Source organism: Raphanus sativus, chromosome 6 (genome assembly GCF_000801105.2).
Source record: "Raphanus sativus cultivar WK10039 chromosome 6, ASM80110v3, whole genome shotgun sequence".
NCBI lineage: Eukaryota > Viridiplantae > Streptophyta > Magnoliopsida > Brassicales > Brassicaceae > Raphanus > Raphanus sativus.
This window is the reverse complement of record NC_079516.1, coordinates 45252082-45271298: the sequence shown is the minus strand read 5'-3', so window position 1 is coordinate 45271298 and position 19217 is coordinate 45252082. Positions and strand designations below refer to the sequence as shown.

Below are 19217 nucleotides of genomic sequence, written 5' to 3'. Positions count from 1 at the left end.
TAGAAGACATTTTTATATTTTAGATTGGGCTACGATAAGCTGAGTTAATTTGAATTACAGTTGTAAATGGTGATGTAACTGAATTTGTAAACTTAACCATTAGATGTAATTGCCCATTGGGCTTTAATTAATGTATGTTTGGTCGACAAAAAAAATCGCTGGTTTGTATTTCGTAACAGTTGTAGTTCTATTGAATGGAATTTTCCCATTTCCCCAATACAACTTTTTCTATATCGAATGAGAATTGGTTCTTGGGTCACTCACCAGCGTGAACATTTACATATATTTTAAGCTTTCATGAGCAACTCCAACGGTGAATGGTGAAAAGAGTTCTATCAATTAAAAATAATATATATATATATATAAAGAAGCATGAAAAGTTCTCATATAAGAGTTTTTGAGAACTTGGCTAGATACTAAGCTAACAGATGTCATTCTACTAACTTTTTTTAGAAATCTTTATGGGTTTTCCTGATAATTTTGTTCCAAGCAAAGCATGTTCTGTGTTAAGAAAAAAAAGAAGCAAGCATGTTCATATCACCGCTGCGTTCAGCGGCATCTTCCGATAGTTAAGCCTTTCATCAGGGCAACATACAACTCCGGTGAATCACCATCGCCTTGTTTTCCAGCAGCTGCGTCAGCTAACAACAAACGAAACGGACGCATACGCAGAAAATTTTAGCGTCACTGGCATATGGTTTTTTATGTCTCTAACATTCAATCGGCGTTGTTTTAACTTTTAATTCTGCTTTTTTTTTGTCTCCGTTGCCGTTCTTTTTAAAACGCTGCGGCTGAAAGCAGCGGTGATGAAACGAACAAGGCTTTTGTAACATAAAATAAGTGATGACTTTTAAATAGTTTAGAAAGTCTAGATACACTGTTAGAGCATGATACTTTTAATGTTCATTGTTCTCTTTTGTTGCACTGAAAACAAAAGGAAAAATGGATTGTTTGGTATGTGATGGAGAGCAGTTGGAGCCGTTTCTTAATAGTTTTGGCATTATCTACCAATTACTATTGTCTTTGTCGTAGTCTAGCAACCGTATACATCTGTTAAGAACACGATAAGACGATTATCACTTTGCTTACACAACAGTTAGCATTGTTTTCTTGACTATATATGGTCAAATCTCAAGTGTCAACCAAGTAAAAACTAAAAATTATATACGTACGCAATTGTTTTGCTAGCTTGCTGTTGATGTTAATCTCTCGATTCATTATTTTTATTAATACGTCTGAACATCTTCTTGGTTTGGTATATGATTTGACTAACTGCAAATTTAATATTAGCTCCGTATTCAAACCAATCCTTAAAGAATAATGCATCCATCTAACCCAATATCTAAGATTAGTTACCAACTCCAACGTCTTTCTCAAATTTCCACAATGTCTACTCTATAAATGATGGAACGCATTCTGTCACAAGAAAATCAAATTAGTTACAAGAAACCGATCGAGTTAAAACCCAAATTACTTTGTAGAAAATCAAGCAAAAGAACCCCCCCCCCCTCCCAAATGGCTGTATCACTGAACATTCTTATCGTAGCCCTCTCCCTCATCGCCCTCTCTCCTCTTTGTTTGAGCTCTAAAGCCTATGAAAGTGGCGGCTATCTCTTCCCTCAGTTCTACGACCACTCATGTCCTAAAGCTCAAGAAATTGTTCAGTCAATTGTTGCCAAAGCATTCGCACAGGATCCTCGCATGCCCGCCTCCTTGCTCAGACTCCATTTCCACGATTGTTTCGTGAAGGTTTCAACCTTAGCCACTTCTCAACCTTACTTTGCTATGGAATAATTAAATTTCCGTTTTAAACATTTTTTTTCTCGCTTACTGCAGGGATGTGATGCTTCCATACTATTGGACAGCAGTGGAACCATAATCAGCGAGAAACGATCAAACCCTAACAGAAACTCAGCCCGTGGTTTCGAGGTCATCGAGGAAATCAAGAATGCCTTAGAACAAGAGTGTCCTGAAACAGTTTCTTGCGCTGATATCTTGGCTCTAGCTGCTAGAGACTCAACCGTCATTGTAAGTCAGAACAACAAATAATCAAACTATTTGTATTACTAATTATCACTAAAAACTTAATTAGTTCAACACATGGTCATATGTTAATACAGACAGGTGGACCGAGTTGGGAAGTACCTCTAGGAAGAAGAGACGCGAGAGGAGCAAGCTTGAGTGGTTCCAACAATGGCATTCCTGCTCCCAACAACACTTTTCAAACTATCCTCACTAAGTTCAAGCGTCAAGGCCTTAATCTCGTCGATCTTGTCTCCCTCTCTGGTATTAATTAATTAATTATAATATTCATTTGTAACAACTTACCTATATATATTAACCGACCCTAAAAATCGTTACAGAACTCCCCCCATAATTTTTTTTTGAGTGTTTGTTAGGTTTTGAAAACATTTTAAATGTGCTATGTGGATGTTGAAGGGCTTGTTAAACGTTACACCAGCTTTGCTAAGTTTAAAATAATAAAATTATTTAGAAAGCCCCATAAGTTTTGTTACATTTGCTTAGCTGATTAAGCTCAGTTGTTAATATTTAGAAGGGGTTTTGTTTCGTGTGATATGCAGGAAGTCACACCATCGGAAACTCGAGGTGCACAAGTTTCCGGCAGAGGTTATACAACCAGTCTGGCAACGGCAAGCCTGATCTAACCCTAAACCAATACTACGCCTACGCGTTGCGTAAGCAATGTCCAAGATCCGGCGGTGACCAAAACCTCTTCTTCCTCGACTTGGCGACGCCTTTCAAGTTCGACAACCACTACTTCAAGAACCTCATCATGTACAAAGGGCTGTTGAGCTCTGACGAGGTTCTGTTCACGAAGAACAGAGAGTCCAAGGAGCTGGTGGAGCTCTACGCTGAGAGTCAAGAGGCCTTCTTTGAGCAGTTTGCGAAATCGATGGTGAAGATGGGGAATATCTCTCCTTTGACGGGCGCGAGGGGAGAGATCCGGAGAATCTGTCGGAGGGTTAACCCTGCAGCTTATTAATCAAACCTTTATACTATATCATGGTTAGTTTCATGCATTTGTTTAGCATGGACACGTGTCATCTTATTTCTTTTGCCTTTGCTCGTATGAATGTGTGTTCTCCTTTGAGTGTGTATTTATTTTGGTGATTACTTAATTTTCATTACTCTAATTTTCAAAGTGCACTAGATAAACATGTTTTGGTCAATTTAAAAGTATTGGCGCGCTTTTGGTAACGCTAGTTAAAACAAAACTTGGGGATCAATAATCGTGTAGATCCATAATAGGTAAGGAATGGAAAGAGATGCCAGCTTGGTTAAACAAAGCAAGCAAACGCAATAACTCACCATGAGAAAGCTTCGACGGTCTCTTGTCTTCAAACCCATTCGATCTCAGAATCCCAACCACCCTCTCCTTGAACACACTCGCATCTGCATCCAAACACAAGCCTTGCTCTTCTCCTTCTTCAACAGCATCACTTGCATTCGCAGCAATCCCAACTCTGGACAGACTCAGCAGCTCCGCGACCTTCTTCTTCTGCCTAAACATGGAACCAAGCGTCTTATTCTTCTTCCCGAAACAGGTGCGAGTGAAGGCCAGCCATTCTCGAACATCAACATCAGGTTTCACCTCCTTGGGGGTGATGATGACGACGGAGGAATCGACTTTAGGGGGAGGGACGAACTCTCTTTTGCTCACATCCATAAGGAGTTTGACATCAGCCAGAAGCTTCACGTTGACGGCCAGTCTGTTGAAATCAGAATCGCCGGGGTTGGCCAAGAGGCGGCGGGAGAACTCCTTCTGAAGGAGGAGCGTGGCGGTGCGGAAGGTGTTGGAGCCGTAGACGAGCTTCGCCACCAGAGGGGAAGATATGTTGTATGGAATGTTAGCAACCACGAGATCAAACTCAGGGAAGTCTGTCTTGAGTACATCTTTCTGAATAATCTAATAGTAGAAAACAAAACAAAAAGAGGTTAGTTATTTTTCTCTCTTAACCAAGCAAGAACGAGGACCGGTCCACTGGTCTTGAGGGAATTCCGGTCCTAATACAGACTTGGATTTGAATTCCGCTGGTTACTAAGGACAAAATTTAATATCCGGATTTTTTTACCGTCCGGTGACCGAGGCGTATAACATAGACGGTTATAGAAACTCACCGGTAATCTGGACTCACTTTGGTATATACTCGGTGGGACCAGGATATACCGGATTATTCAAAATATACATATATATATATATATATTTATTTCTCTCTCTTGGTCATTTTATCGAACAGGTTATGTGCAGAGAGAGAGTAACGTACAGTGAGTTTATGTTGGAAAGCATGGTCGCAAACTCTTTTGTGGAGAATCTCAACCATACGCTTGTCTAGCTCGACGGCGACGACGTGGTGGGCAGCTTCTAGAAGCTTCATGGTGAGATTGCCAGTGCCGGGACCGATCTCCAAGACGGTGTCGGTGGGCCTGACATGGGAGCTTCGGACGATGGCGTCGAGGATTCTGGTGTTGGTAAGAAGGTGCTGGCCTTTGCTCTTTTGCAGAAACAACCCCTCGTGTTGCTTCTTCTCCACGACTTGGTGGCCATTACCGCGAGTCTGTGAGTGAGAGTTTCGTCGGAATACAAGTAAGGAAGAGAAGCACGCGCTGCTTGATCTGATACGGAAACTGCACACTGTTTTCTGAATCATCACTCTCTCTCTCTCTCTCGGTGTCAAACTCATAAACATATATATAGTCTGCCTCGTTAGCTTTTATATGAAACTAATAACTGACAAAATCGAATTTTTAATCTTCAAAATTAAAATTAATAGAGGATGAAATAATCGTGCAACTTTTATTATTCTGAGAGAGAGAGCAGAGCTTAGGAGGAAATTAATGGTTGAATGATACTACAACATCTTTCTTTGTTATGCTTGTCTTCTTCATCACCATCTTCTTCTGCTGTTGCTGAATAAACAAAGCGTTGTTGCTGTTGGCGGCTAACAATTAGAGCTTGACTCTCCCAACTCTTTCCCAACACAACCAAGTAGAGTCCACTAATGATTAGTATTGCCCCAATTAATCTGTGACATAAACCAACAACAATTTATAAAAGCACTTAGTTATATTATACACTCTGATATATGATTATTGTGAGTAGAACTATTACGTACCCTCCAAGGTAGAAGTGTTCACCAAGAGCAAAAGTGGCTAAAACAGCAGCTACTAGAGTTTGTAGTGGCAAGTAGGCTGATACAAACAGAGGTCCCCCTCTCTCCACCACATATATTTGTATTGCAAACACCATCGCTGATCCCACCACTCCCTATATCCATTATTCCATATATTAACACACACACACACACACACCATATCTATATCTTAACCTAAAAGATCTTTATAAAAAAACACTTACTGTGTATAGCAACGCATACACTTCCCCTCCTGATATTATCTTCCAGCTCTCCACATCTCGCTCGAAATAAGCAGAGATGCCGAAGAACTGGATTACTGCGAAAAAGCAAGAGAACGAGATGAAGGAGAATCGAGCAGGGTACTTTTTAAGCAATGGTGATTGTAACACAATCCAGCTTGACCAGCATAAGCAGTGACCCATCAAGCACAGACATCCCAACGTCCAGTTCTTGTTTTCTTCTGATCCACCATTTATGGTTATGGATTGGTGGTCCATTACACGCAAGCTCGGTTCGTAAATGGTTGGCCCTTTATATAGCGTTATGACCAAAGAACCTGCAACCGATACAAATGTCCCCACCACTTTGGCTATACCATCTCTCCTCTTCAACTCTACCTTCTCTATTCTACAATGATGTGTGTGTGTGTCTAAAGTATTAATGACTGAAAGTGAGATTTTTTACGAAGAATCAAGGGAACATAAACATACCCGAGCAAGGCGGCCATGAGGAATGAAACAGCAGGAACAGCATTCTCAGTCGCTGATGCGAATGTTGGTGAGGTATTGTCCAATCCAAATATGTAAAATCCTTGGTTTAATGTTATGCTAATATATATATAACAAACAAACAAAAATATATCAAGTCCAACCTACAATCCAAGGTTTTAAAAGAAGATCGTACCCGACAAGTCCAAGAAGGAAGAACTGAATCACTAAACTGGTGTTCATCGCCGGCCTTTCTTTTCTAGTTTAGTTTACCATATACAAATAATAAATACTAAGAATCAATATTACATAAAACCGGAATAAATAACTAAAAATATTGGTTGGATTGAAGTGTATACTTTTCAAGGAAGTAAGCAGAGGGAGCAAGAACAGAAAGAGCGACGATGGTCCGGTAAAGTGGGAAGACGAGTTTGCTTACTCCCAAGTTTAGAGCAAATCTCATGATCACGTGATTCCCCGCGTATCCCGTCTGAAACACCACCATCGCTACGTGAAGCTTTGCTCTTGCTGCTATCGGAGACATCTTTCTCCCCCGACCAAAAGAGTCAAAGACGACGGAGGGAGAGATCTGTCTGTTTTTTTTTCTTCCTTTCTTTTTTAAATTGTGTCTTCTTCTGGCCTCTTTCTTGAAACGACAAAACCGAGATAAGACTGTCATGTGCAGGTTCTGGTTCTTCACGTGAGATGCGAACAACGTATTGTTCGACCTGCGACGGTGGAAACGGCAGGCTGTTTCTCCTGGAAAACGTTTATAGCAGCGCTAAACGACGTAGGTTTCTCTGAATAGAAGTATGATTTGTAAAGACTCGATCAAAACAAGATCCATTAACGCTTCTTTTACTTATTTTTTATAGTACTCCCTCGGTTTCTTAATGTAAGTAGTTCTAGCAAAAATAGTTTGTTTCATAATATAAATAGTTATTGAATATTGTGTAACCAATGAAATAATGTTAGGTTTTTTATAATTGGTTAAATTCATTGATTAAATTATATGTATTCTTTAAATAACAATTTTCTTAATATTCGTGTTTTTAAGCAAAACTACTTACATATTGAAACGGGAGTATATATTTTCAGATCCCAAGTTGAAGATAACAAGATCATTAAAGTGAAGAAAACAAATGAATAATATGTATTATTATATTACAATTAAAAATTACAGAATTTGAACTTAATTATTGTTTATACATCTTCTAATTTTTTTAATTTTAAAATTGTTTGATTAAAAAATTTATTTTCAGATAATAATATTATGTAGGAATTATCTTTATTTTTATTTTTTGGGAAATTTTATGTATATTAATTCCTAAACAATTATCTAATAAACACATTTTAAATTTTAATGCGAGAATTCGGATGCAATTTTTCCCAAATAAAATTATTAAAGTTTTCAAAATTCTATATTTTACTTAATTACTGTTATACTATCTCCGTTTCCGAAAATAGAATTTTCTAGAATTTTCACGTTTATTAAGAACATAATAAATATTTACTTTTTAATTTACTATTTATTTTTTATACATTTTCCAATAACTATCCACCAATGAAATTTAATCAATTCAAATATTCACAATTAATGTTTCTTAAAAGTATACAAAAGTACCTTAAAATATAGAAAATCCATCTTTGTGAAACAAAAATTAAATCTAGAAAATTATACTTTCGGGAACGGAGGTAGTATATATTTTATTTTTAATTTTCACTTTCTTGGTTAAAATATTCTTTCGGATAACAAAATATATATAGAAATTATGTTTTTAGTATTTTTAATTTTTGGCCAGTTTTTATATATATATATATTCATAAACAATTATCTAATAGAGATTTAATTTTTATTATATTATCTGTTAAGATATCAACGATATTTATCACTTTAACTTTTAGTTTTAAAATTTTTAGATTAAAAATATTATTTTCAGATAATAATATTGTGTATTTTTAAAGATGTTTTGTTTTTGGGGCAATTTAAATATATTAACTCCTAAACAATTATCAAATAAACTCATTTTAACTTTAACCGTGAGAGTTTGAATACAAAAATCCTCTTTGCAAATAAAATTATTAAAATTTAGAGAAAAATAATTAATTATCTTTTACCCATCTTTTATTTTAATTTTCTATGATTAAATTTTTTTTTGGAAAACAACATAATTTATGTAGGAATTATCTTTCTAATGTGTTTTTAGTTTTGACAGTTTATATATATATATTAATTCATAAACAATTATCTAATAAAGATTTAATTATTTACTAAGGATATAGGGCTGGAAAAAAAATGAATTCGAAGAACTGAACTGAACTGAACTTGATTTGAAAAATGGGTACCAAATGTAAACTAAAATTGATTAAATATTCGGATGAATATAAAATTTTGTATTTAAAGACATATTCTTTTTTTTTTGTGCACGAGACACATATTCTTTCCGACACATAAGATCGGTATCGATCTTCCCTTTTGTTTAAGTTTGAAAAAAATGAGGAAATACCATAACTTTAATTTATAACATTCAAGTATTCGCCTCCTCCAACCCCATCTTATCTTGTCTGAACTTTAACCTCATCATCTACATGCATCCCAAATGTTATTAAAGATTTGCCAGTTTTAATTAAATCTAAGGCGATCATGATACTTCGTTAAAAATCTGCTGTATGGAAATCACATTGATCTTCCTAAGTTTTAAAGATTAGACTTATCATGAGAGTTTATAGAATACCCAATGTTGCTGTTATTAAAGGTATTCGGTATACTAAGCAAACATATATTCCTAAGTTTCTAAAAAAAATGTTTGTTCACAAATATTAAAACCAACTAGTACTGATTTATGAGATATCAGTGGGACTTAGATTTCAATAGAGTTTGTTGATTTTAAAAGTTAGAAAATTATTGACAATTTTGTATATTGTAAAAATCTATAAAAATAGACTACTCTAATGATTTTAAAAATCCAAGAGAAACATGTAACATTCTCAAATCTTATTTTGTGAGTTAAAAAGTTAAGAATATAAGTTTCAATAACACTTTCTTTAAGAGATTTGTATAACTTTTATAATTTCATTTTTTCGAACAAAAAAAAATAAAGAATAATTAAATCATTAAACAATAAACACTAGATATTAATAAGAATATGAAAATCCATAAACCAATATAACACTAGATTTAAAAATTCTAATAATCATTTAAACCCAGTTTTTACTAACACCTTCCATTACTTTTAGCAAAAAAAAAAAACATCCTCCATTACAAATGTACTATTTTCTTGCGGTGAACTTTTTCTAATAGGGCATAACTATAACCTAATATCAATTAAAATATTCTTAACTTTACAAGTTTCTGAAATTTGGAAACTTAGAGCATTATTATGGCTAAAACTATTTTGGGTTTCTTAAATTTTTTTGTCTGATTTAAAAAAAAAAAACAATCGTGGACCGCCACGTGTCAGTGAAACCCCCAAACAGTACAAAAATAGACCAAAAACGATTTTTATCTCGTGATTTCTGCATACGATTTTTACAAAAAAAAAGAGGCCAGCACACTACTTTTTCTGCAAAAACCCTTTTAGAACGGTGCATAATCCTGCTCTTATAAAACCAATTTAAACGGTGCAAGAAAAGTAACTGAAAAATTGAAATAGCATTGGAACTTTAAAAAAAAAACTATAAACAGCTTTGTGACTTTATTTCTGTTCAATCGCAGCTTTCCGAGTCTTAATTATTTTACAGAGAGAGTGGTTAAAGTATATAATATACTTCAGCTTACATAACATTCTCACAAGCCTAAGACATTTTCTCTCTCTTTATTTTGCTCTAACCTCTGTCTAGAAGAAAAGCAAAGCTTCGACGTGTTGTTGTTTTCCGGCCGACGGGTGGGCTCCCACAGCCACCGTCGGTCCGGCTTTAACTTTAGATTAATCTTTAGTTTGTGTTTTTTTGTTATTTTCTTTGTATCGATCGGGAGGAGGAGAGGCTATCGAGTTTCTTCTCCCGTTGTTTAAGTGTTGTTTTTGACTCCGGGATGACGTGGTTTCTTTAATCAGTTGTCGCCGGCTTATGACCCCGGGGGGTAAAGGCTCACGAAGCTTTGCGTCGCCGGCTTTTGAAACAAGATTTGTCGAGGTGGTGAAGGAGGCAAGTCGCGTCTGAGATTGAAGGCGTCCGTGTGTTTTTACCTGATGCTAGGACTTTTCAAGGGTCCCTATCAAATGATGTAGTATAAAAGATTGTCGAACCAATCCTAAGTGATTCTAATGCAAAGGGAATGCAAGTCTATGCTTAATCTAAGTGCAACCAATTGAGTGAAGTGAAGTGAACTAAAACTAGACTAGAAATGCAATAAAAGAGTGAACTTTATTTCTCAATATGAAGCAAGTGGACTCATGGGGCTAGGCATTTGATCTTGGGTGATGTAGATCCAATCTAAAGGTGACAAGCTATCAATCAAGCACTTTCCGTATGCCTAGACACAATACTAAACAAGCTCTATCCCTAGATGAATGTTCATTTCCCTAAGCAACTCAAGCATCAAATCCCTTTGGTTGAATGTTACTAAAGCAATCATGGAGAACAAGTCTACTAGCAATCTTAACACCTTTAACAACAAATCTCTTTGGCAAAGTGCATTAAAAGCATTGAAGAGTTGGTTCAGGCATTTCATCATACACCTTTCGGGCAGGAAATGCCTAAGGATCTATTTTAGTATGATCAAGACCAAAATAGCATTGAGAACCCTCAACAAGCAAGGAAAGAAGTAGATTTAACATTAAACACCCTAGATCTTCACTAATCACCCTTAATCACCCTAGCCCATGAATCCTAGATAGATCTACTCACTAATAGACATGATTAACCCAAAAACCAAAGATGATTCAAGATTAAACATGCTAGTGAACAAGATAATCCAACAAACACAAAGAAAATAAGATGAAAAAGGATCAAAGATCCAAACTTTCTTCAAGGTTTACAAATGTGTTTTTGAGAGAAAAAGAGTTAATTCCCAAATTTGGGATTACAAGAGTATTTATATGGTCTTTAGAAACCTAATGATACCAATAGAAAAGTCTAAAAAACCCCTTAAAAATCATAAAAACGACCAAGTGATAACACGCAGCGGGATCTCCGTACCCGGGTCACAACCCCGCTCCAGCCGTTTTTCCTCCATTTCTGTGTAAACCCGAGCGGGGGTCGTAACCCCGCTCCGTCACCCCGCTCTGGATACACAGCGGGGTCGTAACCCCGCTCCGTCACCCCGCTCCAGGCGTACTGTGTTCGAGTATTGATATGCCTCCAGTAGATTGATCATAACTCCTCCAATACAGCTCCAAATGACTTGAGACCACTTCCATTAGAAAGCTATCTCAATTTCCAATGTTCTCCCAGAAGATGGGCTTCAAAAGACATCTTTAAGGTCTCCATCCATGTTCATCTTTCAACCTTTTACACCACAAATGCCTCCAAACACTTCCAAAAACTCCATAGCACACTCCAACACCTAATAAAGACTCATGTATGCAAAATGTAACCTAAAGATGACTAAATCCTCATCTATATGATCAAAATGTACAAGAATGAATGGCTAAAACAATGTAAATATGCAAGTTATCAACTCCCCCACACTAGTCCTTTACTTGTCCTCAAGTAAACTTTTCAAAAACTCAAGGAGGATAGATATAAAGATGGGAGCTTATAACCAAAAGAAACACTCATAGCATTCAACTTGACATCCTAAAGAAACATAGCAAATAGTATGAGCACACTCTCTTATTATACTCTAGATTCTCTAGGCATATCAATACTCTTATGCCTCTACACAAGATGCAATACTCATCAACCAACAAGTCCTCTTAACCAGCCCTCACATTGATTCACATACACACACAAGGTGAATTCTCACAAATGGGCACATGATCTCAATCATTTGGCTAGTTGATCAAATGGTCTAATATGGATGAAAAAGAGGATTCAATGCATCATTTTCAGGTGGCAATCACTCAAGAATCAAGGAGTTTGATCATTATGCAAAATTTATCTAAGACTAGGAGCAATTCATGCATACATGGATCCATCCTCATCATTCTACCCATTCCTAAGTGATTACAAATTCTACACCCCTTTCATTCATCTCATACCCCAAAATAACAAACACTCACATCACTCACCCAATGAACAACTCTCTTTTCTTATGACTTAACCACTAAGGACCTCTTATTCATTTTTCTAAGCTCTAACTCTTTTTATTTTCTCTTCCCCACTATCTTTTTGAATCTTTTTTTTCCTTTTTCCTTTTTCTTTTCTTTTTCTTTTCTTTCTTTATATATATAGGGGGAAGGTCTCAAACAATACAAACTAGAGCTTTCTTTTCTTTCTATTCTAGGTCCTTAGAGCTTTTCTTTCTCATAACACTCTATTGCTCATCTTTCTCACACCCCAAACCCAAGACATTAAACTTTTAAGAAACATACACCCACTCACCATCCTAGAAGCTAGCTCAAATGATGACCCTATGCTAGCAAGAGATGAGAACAAATCCATGTCGCTCCCAATACTCTCAAGATTTTGCACATGACAAACTATCAAAAGAGACCTCACTCATACAAATCAATGTAGGCTTCAAAGAATGGTAAGGGTTTTAGGGTAAGGGAGTGCCATTTGGGTTAACAAAGAGTGGTACAACGGAAAAGATAACCCAAATGTGTATGAGATCCATGATCAAGTATGCAAATGCCCATATGCAAGAGAGATTAAGTTCATTTAAATCAAGATTCAGGTTGGGGCTGGTTTCAAGAACAATGCCAATATAGAGCAAGCACATGTTTCAAGAAGAGTTTTCAAAGCTCGAAGCATGCAAGGCTTTCAAGAGATGCACAAGCTACTTAATATGCTTAACTAGGGTGGCAAATTCAGTGCAAACAAGTGTTCTTTACAAGACATTATCAACATCTGCTCCATATGCAAGTGAATGCAATCTATATGATCTAGACTCAATCCTAAGAATGCAAGTGATGCAACTACATGATTCTTTATGCATTTTTCAAATTTTTTTTTTTAATTTTATGGTTTTTTCTATGCATATATGAATGTACAATGCAATGTATGAGACTCACAATCAACAAAACAAACATGATTAAATACTTGGTACCTCCCCCACACTTAAATCACACAGTCTCTGTGTTAATAAGATAGAAGGAGATACCGAAAATATGATAAAAGCAATGGTATGTACAAAGAAGGGTTAGAGTGATACCTCAAGTGGAGAGTGAAGTGTGGTAATGGGTGTCTAGAGCTTGAGCTTTGAGCTGGCCTGAAACTTCTGCCACACTTATTGAAAACATAAAGAAATGAAATAGCAAATTTATATACAAGGATAACCATGGGAATTCCTCCCAAGTGAGCTTGTTTTGAGTCACTAGCTTGACTACCTTTTCTCTTATACTAGTGAGAAGGAGGATCCTTCCCACCTTCAAGAGTGATGGTGAGGACCTGAGAGAGGAGCTCTTGGAGCTTGATGGGGTCGTTTTTGAAGCTGAGGAGTGATGATGGCCCTTGCACTTGAGAATGGCTTGGACCTACCTTTGCACTTGATCTTGTACTCAATGGCTCCATCCTTGAGCTTCATTGGGTGGAGAGTGAGAGTGTGAGGAGTCTTATCAAGAGGTGGAGAATGAGTTTCTTTCACTATCTTCTTCATGTCATGAGCAGCCTTTGTGGCTCTACTCACCTCCTCCTTTTTAGCACTTTCCAAGTGCTTATCACACATCTTTTTAGAGGACTCTCCAACAAAATCTTCTTTCCCAGGTATAGCCACTTTAGCTTGGGTCTTCGCAATGGATGGTTCTTCACAAGTGATTGTTCCACAACCCAACATCCATTGGAGATTGGATTGGGTAAGAGACAACCTTGTTCACATTGAGGAGTGTGACCTTCTTGTTTGGAAAATCAATACATGCTCCAACTGTTGTGAGAAATGGAGTGCCAAGGATCAAAGGAACTCTCTTCTCAGTTGCCATCTTCAGAACAGTGAGGTCTATAGGAATTGTGCATGCTAATCATAGGTATCAAAAGGCTGAGCCAATGCACCTTTAGTCCTTCTCCTACAAGAACAAAAAACCAAATGCGCAAAGGAGCACACTACTGTCCATAGAAAATAGACAGATTTTTCATCAAAGAGCTTTATTATAGATGTATCATGAAATATGAGATGCTCTTTGATGTTCAAATAGTCATGAGAATCAAATGCATTTGGTGGAAAGATAAAGTCAACTACTGGTTCAAACGAGGTTTTAACAAAGTAATCAACTCTATCTCTATCAACTGAATAAAACACAATGTTCTCATTCTCATGAATGTTTTTGACAAGAGGATTTTCTATCTCAAGCAAAAGCTTATCAACATCAAGCTCATCCCCTAAATCAGCTATCTCAAGAAGAGGTCTAGATTCATTAAGAATCAAAAACTCAGATTCGAGATCAAATGAAGCACATAGATAGCTCTTGTCAAAACAAACTTCAATATGATCTCTAGCAAGCTTTTCTATTCTCAACTCATCTAGCTTCCTAGTTTCACATATCAGATCAAGACATTCATTGATGAGCACAAGAGAATCATGATCATGGGCAATGTTTTCACCACAAGGCAAGCATATTTTCTCAAATTGAAGTTCTAAAATGGAAATTTCTATACCTTCCAGCTGGAGTGGTGGAGCCCAATCCATTACCTCTTTAAGGTCATAGGCAACATTAAACTCATACTTTGTAACCTCCCTTCCTTCAAGCTCTGCTCGATCCTTAATAAGCTCCAACCGGATCCTTCGTGCTAGGGATGTCTTTGCCGAACCTGGATACTCCTTCTGAAGCTCATATAACATCACAAATTGTGCTGGTGTGAGTATACTTGCATCAAAGTCATCTTCAATGTGATATTCAAATGTGTCTTCCTCTTCTTGTGGCTCCTCATGGTAGCTTGAAGCCATCTCTACAAATAACAAAAGCTAGAAGAAAAGGTTAGTAACTGTACAAAAGCAAAACAAAGCAAAAAAAATAAAGCTTAGTCTCAAGAAAGATTGAAATCCTAATGATAAATCTACTAGTTCCCCGGCAACGGCGCCAATTTGATGCTAGGACTTTTCAAGGGTCTCTATCAAATGATGTAGTATAAAAGATTGTCGAACCAATCCTAAGTGATTCTAATGCAAAGGGAATGCAAGTCTATGCTTAATCTAAGTGCAACCAATTGAGTGAAGTGAAGTGAACTAAAACTAGACTAGAAATGCAATAAAAGAGTAAACTTTCTTTCTCAATATGAAGCAAGTGGACTCATGGGGCTAGGCATTTGATCTTGGGTGATGTAGATCCAATCTAAAGGTGACAAGCTATCAATCAAGCACTTTCCGTATGCCTAGACACAATACTAAACAAGCTCTATCCCTAGATGAATGTTCATTTCCCTAAGCAACTCAAGCATCAAATCCCTTTGGTTGAATGTTACTAAAGCAATCATGGAGAACAAGTCTACTAGCAATCTTAACACCTTTAACAACAAATCTTTTTGGCAAAGTGCATTAAAAGCATTGAAGAGTTGGTTCAGGCATTTCATCATACACCTTTCGGGCAGGAAATGCCTAAGGATCTATTTTAGTATGATCAAGACCAAAATAGCATTGAGAACCCTCAACAAGCAAGGAAAGAAGTAGATTTAACATTAAACACCCTAGATCTTCACTAATCACCCTTAATCACCCTAGCCCATTGAATCCTAGATAGATCTACTCACTAATAGACATGATTAACCCAAAAACCAAAGATGATTCAAGATTAAACATGCTAGTGAACAAGATAATCCAACAAACACAAAGAAAATAAGATGAAAAAGGATCAAAGATCCAAACTTTCTTCAAGGTTTACAAATGTGTTTTTGAGAGAAAAAGAGTTAATTCCCAAATTTGGGATTACAAGAGTATTTATATGGTCTTTAGAAACCTAATGATACCAATAGAAAAGTCTAAAAAACCCCTTAAAAATCATAAAAACGACCAAGTGATAACACGCAGCGGGGTATCCGTACCCGGGTCACAACCCCGCTCCAGCCGTTTTTCCTCCATTTCTGTGTAAACCCGAGCGGGGGTCGTAACCCCGCTCCCCGCTCTGGATACACAGCGGGGTCGTAACCCCGCTCCGTCACCCCGCTCCAGGCGTACTGTGTTCGAATATTGATATGCCTCCAGTAGATTGATCATAACTCCTCCAATACAGCTCCAAATGACTTGAGACCACTTCCATTAGAAAGCTATCTCAATTTCCAATGTTCTTCCAGAAGATGGGCTTCAAAAGATATCTTTAAGGTCTCCATCCATGTTCATCTTTCAACCTTTTACACCACAAATGCCTCCAAACACTTCCAAAAACTCCATAGCACACTCCAACACCTAATAAAGACTCATGTATGCAAAATGTAACCTAAAGATGACTAAATCCTAATCTATATGATCAAAATGTACAAGAATGAATGGCTAAAACAATGTAAATATGCAAGTTATCATTACCGGTGGATAGGGATGAGATCTTGAGACAGACCTGAAGATGCTCTCCCTAAAAAGAGTCCAGCCGGAAAAAGGATGGGTAATCGATGACTCCGGAGAGCTCCGGCGAAACTACTGGTGGTTTTCGTCTCTTCCGGCGATGTCTAGGGTTGTGGGTCACCGAGTAGTGACCGGGAGACGCTTGCCTAAGTGATGAGTCTGGTTGTGACACGTGGTTCGTGTAGTGTCACTTAGATTTGGAGAATGGGCTTCAGGCCCAACGTTTTCTCTCTCAGTTTGTCCTCTGTTGGGCTTGTGTGTTTTTGTTTTTCTGGGCTTTAGACCCATTAATAATATATTACTAGATGGAAAAAAAAAAACTTCAGCTTACATTTATAGATTTACCGGAAAATCCAAAGAAAGAAAAGATGAGTTGCCAAAAAATAGAAAAGAAAAGATGATTGCTATAGATAGAAATGTCAGACGGGACAATTCTTGTTCATATAGGCCAAACCATAGGGGATTTTTTTTTATGGACCATGTGGGTCGGTACACTGCAGATTACTTTTTTCTTAAACACTATAATTCCAATGAAAAGATGATAAACATCAAGTTTTTACAAAGATCAACTTTAATCAACAAAAAAAAAAAAAAGATCAGAGACAGAGCCAACATGGATAACCCACATCAAAATATGATTGAAAAAATTCTCCTTAATCATGATGGTGAGAGTGAATCCGAACCTGTTAATCTGAAAGTCATGATTTAGGGATTTCGCTGATCAATCCGTGATCATCATTAGCAAAAATAACCGAGCTGAAGTGAAGAGACTTCAAGCTTTTAATGGCCCAATAACTAACTTTCCAGAGAAACATCGTGCTTACAAAAAATGCCTGCAAAAAATATCTACCATGTATTAAAACTTTTCTTTCTATTTTCACAAACTTTTCTTTCTCTATTTCTGATAATTCATGAGACACCATTCTCATTTATATTTTAATCCATGCGAGACCAATGTCACACTTGAGCCAAGATAAGGGAGGAGGTTTTGAGTCAAAGATAATCCTCCTTTTTATTTCTAGGTCTATAGCTTTTTTTTTTCAATTGATTTGATCAGAAACCAATTATCAACCTCTTCATAAATTGCTCTAATGAAAGGCGGACCAAGAGCCATATTACCTTGGAAGAGAAAGGAATTCCTATTTTTCCATATCGGCCATAGAATTCAAACTCCATTTCTTCATATATTCTCTCGAATGATTGATTTTTCCTCGTTTTAAGAATATAAAAAAATGTTAAAGTAGATAAAGGCAAGATATAAACCTTTGGCAGGTACGGGAAATTTCTGCAAGCCCAAATTTGTTTAGCTACTGTACAAGCAAAGAAGACTTGATTTAAAGAATATCCCTCCAAGCCGCAAATCTGACAACGGCTATCAACTTTCCTCGTTCAATGAGGTTATCTGCCACAGATAAAGCTCTGCTAACAACTTTACATATAAAGATTTTGAATTTTGGAGCAGTGTCCAGAGACCAAATATAACCTTTAAATTATTTAAAGAAGGCTGATTATCTCCAGCAATAAACGCTTCCTTTCTTGCTTCTCTTTCTCCAAGCCAATAACATGACTTCACTGTATATGCACCCGACCGAATGTAATTCCAAATGAAAAAAAGCTGGTGAATCAGTGACTGCTTTGATCTTGAGAATGATCTCTTTGTCTTGAGAGGAGAAAAGATCATCAAGTAAATTTTGGTTCCATAGATGAGAATTGTCTAGCACGAGATGGTTGACTGAGGTTCAGATCAACTAAGATGTTCTTCATCAGTGGAATGCACATTCTGTCTCGGCCAACTAACTAAGGGGTAGACCAAACAGGGAGAGATCTACCATTTCCAATCATGTGATTAAGGTCTGTTTCTAGTAATTCTCTACCAAAGAGAACACTCCTCCAAGCAAAACAAGGACGAGAATCTAAAGAAACTGACATAAAAGAGGTATCTGAAAAATATTTGCTTTCTAGAAACTGACTAAGAAGAGAAGAGAGAGAGATGAGAGGATTCTCCATGCTTGCTTGGTAAGGAGAGTGTGTTTAAAGATTTCAATGTTTTTAAAATCCGTACCTCCTAACCCTTTTGGAATACAAAGCTTATCCCAACTAAGCCAATGTATTTTACGTTTGTGTTCTGTTGAGTTCTACCAGAAGTTAGCCATTGCTGAGGTAATATTTTTGCAAGTAGTTTTAAGCAGTCAGTAAAATCGATGCATTGCTGAAACTAAATTTAACTAATGAAACCTAAGTGTGAATTAGTAAACTTCGTGTGCTAAACCAAATTTGTAATTTGTAATTTGTTGAGTTCATCAGATTTGATTTTGAATTCTCTTTTTCTATGCCTAAATCTCAGTAGACTTAGGATATACACAATTAATGCTTACACACAATTTAATTCCCAGAAATTTGTTTCCTATAAATTGTGTTTATAATTTTATTACTTATTTAGATTACATTTGAATTTGATTAAATAAAACATATAGAATTTAGTTTAAAATGAAATTAAATCACAAAGCTGTGTCTACGCTAATTTACAAACAAATGGAAATTTAAAAGAAATTGTATCAAACCAAATAGTCCCATCAAATTTCTATTCGATGGATAAAGAGAAAAAACTTGAATTTAATTAAAATTTTAATCATCAAATAAATTTAATAAAAATACATGAAATAATCCAAAATCATTAAATGTAGAAATAAATAAAGCAAATTAATAAGAACGAAAAAAATCAATTACGTTATTGTTAACATTTTATCAAACATAGGCCAACAGAAA

At 36.4% G+C, this 19217-nt stretch overlaps 4 protein-coding genes across 5 annotated transcripts; 1 reads left to right on the top strand and 3 right to left on the bottom strand.

Annotated features, from left to right (window-relative positions):
* Positions 1–1437: 1437 nt before the first annotated feature.
* On the top strand, positions 1438–3171 carry LOC108806074 (peroxidase 72). Its single transcript, XM_018578101.2, has 4 exons — positions 1438–1749; positions 1837–2028; positions 2121–2286; positions 2583–3171. The coding sequence occupies exons 1-4, from the start codon at positions 1516–1518 to the stop codon at positions 3002–3004; spliced, it is 1014 nt and encodes a 337-aa protein (XP_018433603.1). The 5' UTR covers positions 1438–1515; the 3' UTR covers positions 3005–3171.
* Positions 3170–4709, bottom strand: LOC108806073 (ribosomal RNA small subunit methyltransferase, mitochondrial). Its single transcript, XM_018578099.2, has 2 exons — positions 4287–4709; positions 3170–3928 (listed from the first exon to the last, which is right to left on the bottom strand). Exons 1-2 carry the CDS (start codon positions 4707–4709, stop codon positions 3245–3247), a joined length of 1107 nt encoding a protein of 368 aa, XP_018433601.2. The 3' UTR covers positions 3170–3244.
* Positions 4710–4731: 22 nt separating this feature from the next.
* On the bottom strand, positions 4732–6550 carry LOC108806072 (WAT1-related protein At3g53210). Its single transcript, XM_018578098.2, has 6 exons — positions 6223–6550; positions 6060–6122; positions 5867–5983; positions 5378–5783; positions 5136–5287; positions 4732–5045 (listed from the first exon to the last, which is right to left on the bottom strand). Exons 1-6 carry the CDS (start codon positions 6540–6542, stop codon positions 4844–4846), a joined length of 1260 nt encoding a protein of 419 aa, XP_018433600.1. The 5' UTR covers positions 6543–6550; the 3' UTR covers positions 4732–4843.
* Positions 6551–8202: 1652 nt separating this feature from the next.
* LOC130496620 (uncharacterized) lies at positions 8203–18579 on the bottom strand. 2 transcript variants are annotated; one of them, XM_056988839.1, is made up of 3 exons: positions 17135–18579; positions 13122–14848; positions 8203–8448 (listed from the first exon to the last, which is right to left on the bottom strand). In XM_056988839.1, the coding sequence occupies exons 1-2, from the start codon at positions 17151–17153 to the stop codon at positions 13920–13922; spliced, it is 948 nt and encodes a 315-aa protein (XP_056844819.1). In that variant the 5' UTR covers positions 17154–18579; the 3' UTR covers positions 8203–8448; positions 13122–13919. The 2 variants fall into 2 exon arrangements, with proteins under 2 accessions (XP_056844819.1, XP_056844820.1); XM_056988840.1 differs by lacking the exon at positions 8203–8448 and adding an exon at positions 8455–10062.
* Positions 18580–19217: the final 638 nt, after the last annotated feature.

Coding starts and splice junctions, on each gene's coding strand:
- LOC108806072 (XM_018578098.2), bottom strand. CDS start 6,542: ATGACAGTCTTATCTCGGTTTTGTCGTTTCAAGAAAGAGGCCAGAAGA. Junction 6,123..6,222: donor TCTGCTTACTTCCTTGAAAA/GTATACACTTCA, acceptor AAACTAAACTAG/AAAAGAAAGGCCGGCGATGA. Junction 5,046..5,135: donor GAACACTTCTACCTTGGAGG/GTACGTAATAGT, acceptor TTTATGTCACAG/ATTAATTGGGGCAATACTAA.
- LOC108806073 (XM_018578099.2), bottom strand. CDS start 4,709: ATGTTTATGAGTTTGACACCGAGAGAGAGAGAGAGAGTGATGATTCAG. Junction 3,929..4,286: donor CTTTCCAACATAAACTCACT/GTACGTTACTCT, acceptor TTCTACTATTAG/ATTATTCAGAAAGATGTACT.
- LOC108806074 (XM_018578101.2), top strand. CDS start 1,516: ATGGCTGTATCACTGAACATTCTTATCGTAGCCCTCTCCCTCATCGCC. Junction 1,750..1,836: donor TCCACGATTGTTTCGTGAAG/GTTTCAACCTTA, acceptor CGCTTACTGCAG/GGATGTGATGCTTCCATACT. Junction 2,029..2,120: donor CTAGAGACTCAACCGTCATT/GTAAGTCAGAAC, acceptor ATGTTAATACAG/ACAGGTGGACCGAGTTGGGA.